Raw genomic sequence first — 13,321 nt, forward strand, 5'->3', positions numbered from 1 at the left:
CATCGCATTGCCGAAAGTGCGATGGGTAACACAGTCTGGAATCTCAGTCTGTTTACTGCCCACTCTGAGCACCGCACAGTAAATCATAATAATAATAATCCCTGCATTTGATATAGCGCCTGATCACATCTTCGAGACGTCTCAAAGCGCTTCACAGGATACACTGTAAAGTGAATTGACTGTACACTTTGTGGGCGAAACACAGCAGCCAATTGCGCGCAAACAGTTGTCAATTGAGTGAGCAAATTATTATTATTATTTTGCACAATTTGGACAAAATGGACAACTAAAGCCTCCATTCTGCCGTGGTTTAACATAACCCAGGGAAGCTTTGCGTTCAGTAATATCAAGAACTCTCCCTCCCCTCCTCCCCTTCCTGTTGAGCGCTATTCACAAAACCCATCAGATGTTCTCTGAACCTAATCTCCTGCACATCGCCACTGCAAGAACCAATGATGGTTTCAATTAAGCATCTGAAAAGCATAAAAACCCTGGTTTGGCCACGAAACTCTTGTACTTTAGAATGTATTGAGTGCAAGGAGTCAAGTTGCTGTCTCTCTTTTCCCCCCATCAAACATCAGTCTTCTTGCGAAACCTTTCTACACAAACAACAGTGTTTCCACCGTCAGTGCTGAGAATCTGTGAAGTCGAGCAGGCAAAGTAATTGGGAATTGGACAGATACTTAAAAAGGAAACATTTGCCAGGGCTATGGAGTAAGAGCAGGGGAGTATGATTAGTTGGTAGCTCTTTCAACGAGCCAGCACAGGCACGATGGGCCAAACGGTCTCCTTCTGTGCTGTAAGCTTCTCTGGTTCTCTGATCTGCAATCAGTTTTTGTTAATTCCTTCTCCAGTTCGGTTGCTGCCTGCTCTTTCCATCACTGATGTAATGTTTTTGAAGGACGTTTGCTTTGTGTGGTAATGTCTGTCTGGTTCCCTTGAACATTGACGAAGGGAATTTTGTTTTTAATTGTACCGTGGGGGGGTGGGGGTTGGAGGGGGAAAACACAGCTGCAGATAAATCCAATGACATTTATTCCTTTTGGGTAGGGTTTCAGGTTTGAAATGGATTTCACTCAGGATTTTGAGAGGAGTTTAAGCCTTGTGTTTGATACAGCGCCTTATCTCGTCGTTGCGACGTCTCAAAGCGCCTCACAGGATATTCTGCAAAGTGGAGTGACTGTGCATTTTGTGGGCAGCCAGTTTGCCCTCAGCGATTGACCTACAAACAGCCATCGAGTGAGTGACCAATTTTATCTGGGGGATTGTTGGCTAGGACACCGGAAAGGAGAGGAACTCCCTTCTCTCTTCGAGTAGCGATTGCGGGAAATTTAAAGTCCACCTGAACAGGCAGACTGGGGCCTGGTTTAATGTGTTATCCCAATGATGGCATCACCAACATTGCAGCACACCCCTCAGCACTGTGTTGGACCGACAGCTTTCAGATTAGGGTTAGGTTATTCAGAGACCCTTTCGGGGCAGAAAGAGGCGATTCAGGCCACCGTGCCTGTGCGTACTCTCTGCAACGCGGACACTCCAGTAATTGGAACGGTGTACCTTGCTGCCTGGTCAAGAACTGGGGTGGATTCTCAGGGAATTGGGCTCGGGTTTGAGAGACAATCGGAAGGTGTGGACCGTAAAGGGTTCGCTGTGCGAATGGCTCACCAGCCCGTGAAGGAAGCCTCGTGTATCTCTTTGTCATGCCTGAAGGAGATCAATAGGCGAGTCGCTGTCAACTCTGAAGCCAAGGAACCTAGCAGCTGGCAGCGATTGACTAACACAGTTGTCTCACAAATCATACATTTCCGCTGGAAATTCGAATCCACCTCAGTGTTGCCGGGAAGTATCGTGTTTCTCAGATTGACTCCTGATTGTCTGACCGTCTTGGAAACACCTCATAATCATCGGTTGCTGCATGTCTAGAAGCTCATTCTTCAGAATCCGATGACTGCAGGGACATTAGTTATAGACTTGGAAGAATTATGAGTAGCACATTCCCAGTTATAAGAAAGTCTCAGCCCATTTCCTTTCCCTCTTTCTCTCTTAAAGGGTCCCTTGAATGGACCTCACACTGTTTCTCCCTTTGAGATTTCCTCCTGAAGTGAAAGACCAAATGTAATAACACCCTCACTTAACCTTACTGTAATAATAACCTTAATGCTTATGGGGTTATGTCTTACTAGTCCAGAAAAAATCCCCATTAAAAATTAATAATGATTGTAATTATCCTCGCATTTCATAGAGGGCCTCATCACGTTGTTGTTGGCTGTGAGGATAAACAGCAGATCCTTTGCCGTCTTTGGTGCTTTAAGAATAACTGCAAACTTCATGTGGATAAAATCTGACCATTAATCCTCACCACCATTTAATCCGCTTGACCGTTCCTTGTCAGTGGTCAGTTAGTTGATGAGGAAGTAACCGTTTGACATTTCTACACCATAAGAGTTAATTTGTCAATTGCTCCCCAATTGCTTACTGTACTGGAGTGGAGATGATTGAAACCAGGAACTGTGTCCCCTCAACCTTACTCTCAAACAGCCCACACTGGGGAATAACCAGACCTGGTTCCCATTTCAGGCTTCATTAATTTGTTAGAATTTATCATTGGAGTGGTATCTCAACTGTTCCCACATACACAATTCCAACCTTGTGCCAGGGCTTAAATAGAGGCCGTGTTTCTGAAGTGATTCGGTCAGCAATTAAGGTGCGATGTTAGTCATTACTTGGGCCAAATGCCAGATTCCTTAATTAGTGCCTCTCTCCCTCAACTTTTACCCCGGTTTTCGCCTCTTAACAGTGGCTGTAGGGGACTGTTTCAGGAGCAGTGCGATTCACTACACTGGGGTCTAAATAGGATGGGGTCCGAAATGAGACTTAGCTCTGCCCTCCCTTACCCCTCGCGCTCCACTGACAGCTTTTCTTTTAAACCTCTCAGGCAGGTATTTATTAACCAATTTGCTGATCATTTTTTATCCTCTATCCCAGGTGCTCGTTTGCAGTAGCGTGTGTGAGCGCATTGACCTTGGTTGCCCAAGCTAACCAAACGCTAAACCTTTTAAAAACGCGCACAAAAAATCTCTTGAGGCCAAAACCTCGACATTGCACAATGAAGGTTTTGGGGGGATTGGATTGAGAACGTTTGCATGATGAAAAGGAAATTTGTGAGTCATACGGAAGGATTTCACATCTGCAAGAAACATCTGCCCACTGCGTGTTACTAGCCCCAAATGGTGTGTGTTTTTTCATCAATTTTGAGTTAATTTTGTGGAGTTGTGGTAACATCTGCCGAGGATGGGCGTGAACATTGCTGGGTTGTGGGTGATTGTCCCAGCTGTTGGAGCCAGATGCTTCCCCTTGCCCTCAACAAAGGCTCCTCGCTCCCTCTCTGGCGGTGAGGTAAAGATCCAACTCCTTCCCAGATGAGCGAGTTACGTTGATAAATATTACTCCCAGATATTATCATCCCACTTCCTTCCTGTGGATTTTTCTGGCCTGGTTTGAGCGGGAAAATCTCTTGCCACTTTTCCCGCCTCGCCAGCTTGGCCATTTTGCGCAGAGCGATGCAACCTGGGTCACCGCCAGCAGGCTGCACCGCGCGCAGAACGCCTCAGAGGCAACCTGAGGACCCGGAAGTGGGCCTGTCTTATTTCACAGATGTATTGCAACATGGCGGCCAGTATTCTGGCCCCGACATTGAGTCGGGGTCGCTCTGTGCGATAGACTTGATGCCTTTGTCCGGCTTTGCACCGACTCAAGTGGCTGTACAGTGAGCCAAATCCAGTGCGTTCTCCAAATAAGTGTTTCTCATTGCTGGCGGAGTCAGATATTGGCAAATCTCCCGATGCACATCCTCCCCCTTCCCTCCCCCCCCCCCACGCCTTCCCCTCCTCCCATCAGGAACCAAAACATTGCTCGTAATCACACAAGCAGCACAGAACGTAATGGAAATCTGAACAAGAGCAAAGCCAAGCTCTCTTTTCGTTTTTCCTTGACCACGTGGAGGTGCGAAGGAATAAGTTTGTGAGTATTATTTTATGGGTACGGGACCCTTTTAAATAGTCTCCAACTTAAAGCAGTTAGAACGTACGAACTCTGTGGCTGATAACTCTCTGGCACTCTGTCGGAATCACTTTGCCCGTTCAAAGAGTTTCGAACAGAGATGCAGAGCTCCGAAGGGAAGGGGGCAGGGGAAACTTCCCAGTATTCCCGCTACATCTCCGTCACCTCTCTCCACTTTTACTAGCAACCCTCTGCGGAATTTCTCAAGTCGCTTTGCTCTGAACTCTGGTCGAATTTCTGCAGTCACCCTCACTCACAAACGGCGGGGGTCATGAGGTAGCTGCCAGAACGAATCTGGGTGAAACGATACATGAACACGGGGAAGTATGCCGGGAATGCGGCGATGAATGAACCCATTTAGACCTCCGGGATAACATTTTTTTTATTAAAAATGCAGGGCATCTGTGCCTGAGAAGCGAAGAGAGGGAGAGAGAGAGAGAGAGAGAGAGGAAAGGGAGGAGTGGGGTGTTGCGGGTGGGGGGGGGAGAGTGATTGCATCTTAAGGAGTTGGCTCGGAGATAAAGGATGCATTGTTAGTTCGATGGAGTCTTGGGGTCAGGAAACAAACTGAAACATAACAAAACACACACACAGCACTGTCAGTCAGTCGAGGCTGCTTTGAAGAAGGCTCGAGTCTGGCTGAACAGATTCTGGTAAGCATGGATTTGTTTCTCAGACCTTACACCGGTTGACAGATCAGCGAGTTTTTGTAAATAGCGGAGGAACGAGCAAATGGTTTTGCCTCAGCTCTTGCTATTAACCTTGCGGGAAATTAATAAGTCTTATTGCTGACTTCTTTTCCACAGAACGTAACCGGAGAGCGGATAGCTACACTTCCCTCTCTGCTTTCTGGAAGCTTTTTCTTCAATCAATTTGCCCTTTGGGTCTTAGGTGGACCAGATACGATTCTCAAACGCTCTGGGACGCTATCCTGCCCGAGGGGCTTGCGCTGTGTAAACACAATTGTCGTTGTTGTGGCTGTTGAATTATTCATTGTGACTCTCATTACTTTTTATAAAATAAATTGAGGCGCATACACACACACACACACACACACGCACACACACACACACGCACACACACAAAAGGCTTCGATGGTACGGTAGAATTCTTCTTGAGAGAGAAACAAGAAGCTTCTACTTTACCGTTGAGTTCAGTGTAAACTGTTTTCTTCGGAGCCTCGGGGGTGGGCGAGACTAGTTGACACTTTGCCTGAAGGGTTAACGTTAAGTCAAGTAATAACAGCTACGAGTGTACTGTTAAAGGTTTAACATGACTCGTTGGATAAATACAGCGATGTTGGCATACAGTCCCGAGGAACATAACGGCAGTAGCGAGTGGCTCATGAAACTATTTATTGTAAATTGTTGCTAATTGTCTTACCATCTGCCTTGAGCGAGAGCCAGATCAAATAAAAAGCTCTGGGTTTCAAATTGGACACCAGTCTACGTAGGTGTGTGTGGGTTTTGGTTGAATCTTGACTGGACCGACCGTGACTGTTTTTTTGGGGGGGTTTTCCACTTAAGGGGCGAAATTTGCGGCGTTTCCAACTGCGTTCCCGGTGATAATTATCACGAGCGCAAAAAATGTTGCGCATTTCACCCGAACCTCCGTCTTTCTTCGCCGACCGGAGCGATTTACCCTAAGCTCTGCTTGCCTCCGCGGTTACTTCGCAACCAATGTCGGTCAGTTCATTGACTGTTTTTTCCAGGTAACGTTGAGTCATTACGGACCTGAGCTTGAGGACTTGGCTTGTGCTGAGTTATCTGATCTCAGTTGGGGCAAGAGTAAATTTGGCTCAGCCCCATATTGGAACCTATACAGACGCACACACACACACACACCGTGAACATCTACAGCGTATTGGTTAAAGCGTTCTCCTCGCAAGTCAGAGGACCCGAGTTCAAATCCCGGGCGGGTCAGGGCGAAACCTTAGGCAAGTTTCCCTGCTCCACACCCGCATGCACGCCTCTGTTCACCTTAGCGGTTAGTCGATTGGCGGGTCGCTTTTCCGACCCTTTTTAAAAAAAATAATAATAATAATAATTTGGTCACTCAACTGCTGTGTGCAATTGGCTGCCGCGTTTAGCCCCCAAAACGTGCAATCATGTTTGGGGGCGGCAGAACCTGCCTGGCCGATGACGGATGTTTATACCTGAAACGGGAAATGATTTGGACCTGATGGAATTCTCCCAGCGGTGCAGGGTCTAGGAATGGTTTCAGCTCACTGTGAGTTGGCGACGGTTCACACGAGGATTGAGTTAGACTATTCGAGTGCCGAAAGGGGAGCAGTTAAACCTCAACACAAAGCAGAGACTTGTTCGCTGAGAAAGCCCCTGTGCATCTCAGCTTTGCTTTGTGCCGTTACAACAACAACTTGGGTTTACACAGGAAGGTCTCTAGGCGTGATGTTAAAGAGGAGAAGGAAGGGGGCAAGGCGGAGGGATTGGTGGGGGGCGGGGGTTTGGGTGTGGGGGTAGGGTCAGTGGCGCAGTGGCTGAAAGCGCAGACCGATGTTACAGTGTCATGTTTTAATCGTTTTCGCCAACCAAGGCAAGTGAGGACCTCCGCAAGCGACCAACAGTTGCACGTTCTACAAAGAAGAAATGATAGTAATAATAATAATAATAAAAGCACCAAGTACTCTGGCTCATTGATGGTGGATACACAGACGGGATGTGCAAACCGTTCAACTTTAAGAAGTTAAAGCCATTCACATTATCTTCGGGAAGGAGGACACAGATATTTTTTTTGGCCTCAAACAAGCTTTTTGCCTTGCACGAAGTGAGCCACAGAAAATTCCTGGGCCAGCTCAATTACAGGAGGGGTGAAATGGGTCAAGCCTCAACAACAACAATAACACACAACAAAGTTACATTTATAGAGCGCCTTTCATGTCAGGAGGACTTCCCAAGGCGCTGGATAATCAGGGGTCCGGACCCGAGCATAGGGGAGGGGTGGTGTAGGGGTGAGGGAAGGCAGAGAGGTGGGAGGGCGACCGAAGGCACAGTCGAAGAGAAGGGTTCTTGAGAGCGGCCTTGAAGGAGGCGAGGGAGGAAGCGAAGGGACCGTGGAATGGAGTTCCAGTGTGTGGGGGCAGAGAGTCTGATAGCTCGGCTCCTGATGGTAGGGCGGGTCGGGCGGCAGACATGGAGCAGCCGGAGCCCGCTGAACGGAGGGAGCGGGCAGGTTGGTAGGGAGTCAGCAGGTCAGAGAGATAAGAGGGGGCGAGGCCATGGATGGCCTTGAAAGTGAGGACGAGGATCTTGAATTCGAATGATATCTTGCCTACTCTACATCTCTGCTCAGTTACACTAATATAATAATCCTTGCGTTTGATACAGAGCCTTAGCCAGCCTTCGAGACGTCTCAAAGGGCTTCGCAGAAGATACTGTAAAGTGGATTTGCTGGATGTTCTTGTGGGCGAAACACGGCAGCAGTGTCCCACAAACAGTCTTCAATGGTTAAAAAGAAATTGTCTTCTTGTTTTTTGTGCCAAATCCCTATTCAAACCCTCAGTTAGGCAACCAAATCAGTTAGGCACAAATATCTTTTATATCAGTTTCATTTTGTGTGTAAGAAAAAACTCTGCTCATGCCGTGTTCAAAAAGTCTTCTGTTTGAACCGTTTTGATTACGATAGAGCAGGATAATGTGGTTCCCTGGCATCCTCAGTCCTTGTGCGACAGTGTCTCCTCCACTGCCGCAGCCTGAACCCATTGCCATGGAGCACAAAGCCATGCCTTGAAGTCATCGTTTGGCATCAGTTTCTGGCAGGTTCACTGTCTGATGCTGACTCTTAGTCTGAGAGAAAGAGAGAGAGAGACTGAGAGAGAGAGAGTTCTGAGAGAAAGAGTGAGTGAGTGAGAGAGAAAGAGAGAGAGAGAGAGAGTTCCGCAGTTTCCCCTGTGGTTTTTTTTTAATCACGGAAAGCAGTCATTCCTTTCGTTCTTGACTGTTGGAATAAAGTCAGAGGCGGACTGGAGACTGGTTGCTTGAAAGGATCTCGGGATTGACCGTCAGGTAAAGTGTGTGTGGTGGAGGGGGTTTGCTGATTCGCGGGAGGAGAGTGAGGGTGTGAGGGGTGGGGTGTGGGGGGGGGCGGGGGGGCGCATGGGGCAATCGTGGAGGGGGTGGGTGGGGGCGATTTGGCTTGGATATGAGTGTTTAAGAAAAAACGTTGTTGGAGCTTAATTAGAACTTCTTAACCCGGCTGCACAAGGTGGTAAGTGTCAGGAGCCAATGACTAAAATGCTCGCGTGTTTCTCAATTTCCCCTTCAGGTCAGTCCCCCGACTCCCAAATAAAATTAATTTATTTTTATATAATGGAAATTTCTGACTTACACGAAGCTGTACATATAAAATTGGATGAATATTGAATAACCCGGAGCAATCACCTTTGCGTTCGAAACAGTGACTTGTCATTGTCATCAAAGGATCTCAAAGCTACTTGCGACGATTTTAATGCCAAGTGTAGTGACTGTGTATTTTGTAGCCGATGTGTTCACAGCGACGTCCCACAAACAGTCGCGATGTGAATGATCAATTTTAACTGGGGGGCAGTGGGTGGGGAGGGAGAGGGTTAGCCAAAACATCAGAAGAAACTCTCTTGTATTTTGAATACTGTCATGGGATCTTTCCATGACAAATTCACCAACGTTAGGAGCATGACAGTTTTTTCTTTCAGATCAGTCGGGCGTCTGACATTGCGCAGAAACTCATCACCGAGTTTAAGATGATCCAAACCAAAGTACTGAGTGTTTGCTTGGAATCTTGCCTTTGTCTGGAATGGGCTGACTACGTCAATGGATTTGTTGAATGAACGGATCATAATAAGCCATCTGTGTTGACTCCAGTTAGTCCTTATGGGAACAGCGGAAATGGAGTAATCAAGGCATTTTCCAATCAGCCAGCCAGCCTGCCAGCCTGCATGAACGTTGTGTGCTACCTTCCAATTGTTGGATGTCTGTTGTGGTCATTTCTCTGTTTGGCAGATGTTTAGACTGCCAGGGTTTGATTAATGAAACAAGCACTACAGCTACCTTCACCTCCTGCACCACAATGAGCTTATACTTTATATCGCACATAATATAATCCACCTATAGAAAACTTGGGAGGATTGGAGGTGGGGGGGAGTCTACACATATCCATACTAGAAATTCAGTGCCTTGGGATGTCTTCCCGATGTGAAAGACACTATACAAGTGTAATTTGTTGTTTTTGTTGTTTGACTTCACAATAGGTCCAACAGGATATGGTTGGGCTTCAAGCAGGTAGCACAACTGCTCTCCATTGGAGAGCTTTTACATCAACGACACTTGGCAGGTCTCTGGTGTGTGCTTGTAAAGAGGGAAATGCAGTCTGCCAATGGCTGTAAATTTACGAAGCAACAGAGATGACAATGTTCCCCACTGCCAACATCAGCATCTGTAAATATACCAACAGTATGAGAATCAAGGGCTTTGGGTGTTTGTCTACAGTTCACATTTGAGAGAATCTGTTGAGGTTGGGGCTACTTCTGTTTTCTCGTTTGTCTTCATCTGATGATTGTATTACATTTAAACTGTGTAGAGAAGACTAGAGGAACCGGGCTTTTTTCCATTGGAACACCTGATTGAGGTCTTTAAAATGATGAGGGATTTTGAGAGACTCGATGGGGAGAAATTAGTTCCAATGGTTGGTGAGTCAGTGACTAGAGGGCATCAGTTTAAGACGATAGCAAAGGGGAGATTAGGAGGTTGGTGGCTGGAGGCAGGATCCATATTAACTTTCAAGAGAAAAGTAGATAGATATCTAAAGAGGAGTAATTTACAGAGGATACTGGGGAAAAGGTAGGTTTAATAATAACAACAATAATCATCCTTGCATTTGATATAGCGCCTTATCACGTTGTTGAGCTGTCTCAAAGGGTTTCGTGGACTACACTGTTAAGCAAATTGATTGTGTATTTTGTGGACGAAACAAAAGGGGAGGTTTAAGGGGATTGAATGGATTCAAAGAGCACAATAGAGGCGATGGGCTAAACGTCCTGTAAGTGTTTATGGCTCTAACCTTTCTGTTGTTCCAGGGATAAGTCACTTGGACATGGGCCAACTGGGATGCATACTTTCGGTTGGGATTATTCTGACAACTGTTGTCTATTGTCAACGTACTGGCGTTAGACCTCGACCTAAGCGTCCCAAAGTGGTCACACCACCACCAGTCATTGAACCTACAGAACCCAACCATGCCACCACCCTCCCACCGCCCTTTCCTCCAGGCCCACCTTCAGTCTTCCCGGACTGCCCTAGAGAGTGCACGTGCCCTACGATCTACCCCAATGCCCTCTACTGTGACAGCCGGAATCTGAGAGTGGTGCCCATCATTCCATCCAGGATTCATTACCTCTACCTCCAAAATAACTTCATAGACTCTCTGCCGGAGAAGGCCTTCAGGAATGCTACGGAGCTGAGGTGGATCAACCTGGACAACAACAGGATCTCCAACAAGAAGGTCGATAAGAAGGTCTTCGATACTTTGACCAGCCTTCTCTTCCTATACATGGAGAAGAACAGGTTGGAAGAGGTCCCTTCAAATCTACCGTCTAGTCTAGAGCAGCTGCGATTGGCCGGTAACCAGATCTCTAAGATCCCCTCCGGGGCTTTCAGCAAGTTGCAGAACCTGACCTTGCTCGACCTTCACCGCAACAAGCTGACCGACCGGGTCCTGAACAAAAATACCTTCAAGGGTCTCAAGAGCCTAATGCAACTGAACTTGGCTCACAATTCCCTGAGAAAGATGCCTCCCACCATCCCTAAGCATATCTTCCAACTCTACCTGGACAAGAACAGCATCAAGGAAATACCCAACGGCTACTTTAACAACTTCCACCACCTCATGTTTTTGAGGCTGAATTTCAACCAGTTGACGGACACCGGGATCCCCAATGGGATCTTTAACGTATCGTCACTGTTGGACCTTCACCTGTCCCACAACAAGCTCAACGCCATCCCTTCTTTCAACCGAAAGCTGGAGCACCTGTACCTTAGCCACAACCACATTGAAAGTACGTTACCATCTATTGTTTGCGGGTTTCATTGTTTCTCCCCTCATAATAATAGTAATAATAATCCTTGTGTTTGATACAGCGCCTCATCACGTCGCTAAGACATCTCAAAGTGTCTCATGTGATACAACAACAACGCTGACACTGTAAAGTGGTGTGACTGTATTGTGCGCACAGAATTTTTTAACTGTTCAGCACAGAAAGAGACCATTTAATCCAATGTTCCTGTGCCCAATTGGCTCCCTGTAAGAGCTCCCTCTCCCTCAATCTCTCCGCCTTGCCCCCTCATGACTGAAGACCGTCCTTTTCGACCGTGCTTACCGTCACCTCCTCCATCTCTACAATCCCACTCCCCTGTCTTGGCTTCCCTCTCTCCGCCCCCAAAACACGTTTTATTTATTTCCTTTTCAGACGTTCGTCTAATTCCCTTTTCCATTCGTGCGATTGCAGTGAAACTTGTCCCTGCTTTTGTAGGCTTTTGCTCAAAGTCAGCACTATCCGTGATAACGCTTTCAGTCATGTGCACTGGACTATTATTACCAGCCCACGTGCTGGGAAATTAAACGGCAGAGGAATTCAGATGTCCATTAAGAAATAATTAAGTGAAACTGTGGCACTTGGAAAACAGTTTCTCCATCTGTGTGGCTCTTAATGAAAGATTCACTTGTCTTGGCATTCGTTGGGACAGTTGTGGTTCAGTCAGTGGTTTCTCTTCATGCCACAGGCTTTTGTGGCTCTAAACACGCAATGTTGACCCCAAACACTGGAAACCAGAAGCCTGACTTTTTTACGAGAATGTAATACAGACAGTGATTATGTTTTTAAGAGTGCTATCCCGTGTTCACTTTGCTCTCAAATGCCTCCACCACATTCCTTGCGTTATCACAAACATTCACAGGACATTCCACGTGACAATTTACTCCCAGCTACTTTCTACCCTCCTGACAAGAATTACTGGGAGTCGTTTGAGTCTTCAGCCCCAAGCCGTTGTGCCATATATCAGTGAGAAATCACCCACAACTTGTCGTCCTCTGGGTCAATGTTAAATCACATAGTCTAAGCTGACACTCCAATGTAGTGCTGGGGTGCGTTGCAATGTTGGAGGTGTCGTCCTTCAGATTAAACCGAGGTGCCATCTGCCTGTGCAGTTGAATCTTAAAGATTCCACGGCACAATTCGAATAGAGAAGATAATTTCTCTCTCCCGGTGTCCTGGCTACATCAAATGCATGGATTATTATTGTTATAAATCTACTGCCCGCCCCCCCCACCCCGCAAAAAGAATGACAACGTTTTTAATAACACTATTAAAATGTTTTACAATTCTATTAAAATATTATACCGTATTAGAATGACATTCGTATTACAAATCAAAATGATATTGCATTAACACACACACACACACGCGTAGATATATATATATTATGTAAATATTTTACAATTGCATGAAACAATTATATTAAAAGTACGTGACATTCAACAATCTATCTCTGGGATTTCCATGTGTAGGTGGGATGCATGGAAATCCTAGTTCGGTTTCGATGCTCTTGGATACAGCGGCGAAGGGTTTCCGTGTGTGTCGGACACCCAAAAAAAATCAACATTCATATTTGCGATTTTCCTTTTCTTTTTTCGAACCCTCACAGAAATCAACGGGACTGAAATCTGCCCCTACCCCGTGAGCAAGATTGACCTGCTGTTCAATGACTTGGAGAAGTTGCCACGACTGCGTTATCTGAGACTAGACGGGAACTCATTGCAGCAGCCCGTGCCCATGGACATAATGATGTGTTTCAGACTCTTACGAATGATTGTGTTGTGAATGTTTTTTACTCAATGTGGAACACCTTTCGAGGCCACCTTTCTATTTTTTTCTCTCTTTAAAAACAAGCAAGCAGATCAGCCTGACTACCCCCCCCCTCCCCGCCCCCCCCGTCCCCCGTGTCTCCCCTCTCCCTCATTCCCGTCCCCATCATTTCCGGGTCAAAACTTTCCGACGCGAAGCAAAACAGAAGAGAGTTGTTTTCCTGGACTTTGAGGTCACTGTGGTTTCAGCTCAAAAAACCCCAAGAGACCTGGAGGCGATGGGAGCTGTCTGACCACACCAGGAAAACACATCATAACCTAAAACCGTGCACCATTTTGTTTCCCCAGTGAACATTTATCAGCCCGAAATTTCACCTCGTCTCCGCCCTACACTCGCTTCAAAATAAAGTGA

The 13,321-nt window shown here is 46.6% G+C and overlaps 1 protein-coding gene across 3 annotated transcripts; it reads left to right on the forward strand.

Annotated features, from left to right (window-relative positions):
* Positions 1–3,922: 3,922 nt before the first annotated feature.
* Positions 3,923–13,015, forward strand: LOC103182464 (proline/arginine-rich end leucine-rich repeat protein). 3 transcript variants are annotated; one of them, XM_007899494.2, is made up of 3 exons: positions 3,923–4,020; positions 10,127–11,104; positions 12,750–13,015. In XM_007899494.2, the coding sequence occupies exons 2-3, from the start codon at positions 10,144–10,146 to the stop codon at positions 12,923–12,925; spliced, it is 1,137 nt and encodes a 378-aa protein (XP_007897685.1). In that variant the 5' UTR covers positions 3,923–4,020; positions 10,127–10,143; the 3' UTR covers positions 12,926–13,015. The 3 variants fall into 3 exon arrangements, with proteins under 3 accessions (XP_007897685.1, XP_007897684.1, XP_042198145.1); XM_007899493.2 differs by lacking the exon at positions 3,923–4,020 and adding an exon at positions 4,533–4,712; XM_042342211.1 differs by lacking the exon at positions 3,923–4,020 and adding an exon at positions 8,010–8,081.
* The last annotated feature ends 306 nt before the right edge of the window (positions 13,016–13,321 follow it).

This window comes from Callorhinchus milii, unplaced genomic scaffold, assembly GCF_018977255.1.
Source record: "Callorhinchus milii isolate IMCB2004 unplaced genomic scaffold, IMCB_Cmil_1.0 Scaffold19, whole genome shotgun sequence".
Classification (NCBI taxonomy): domain Eukaryota; kingdom Metazoa; phylum Chordata; class Chondrichthyes; order Chimaeriformes; family Callorhinchidae; genus Callorhinchus; species Callorhinchus milii.

Coding starts and splice junctions, on each gene's coding strand:
- LOC103182464 (XM_007899494.2), top strand. CDS start 10,144: ATGGGCCAACTGGGATGCATACTTTCGGTTGGGATTATTCTGACAACT. Junction 11,105..12,749: donor TAGCCACAACCACATTGAAA/GTACGTTACCAT, acceptor GAACCCTCACAG/AAATCAACGGGACTGAAATC.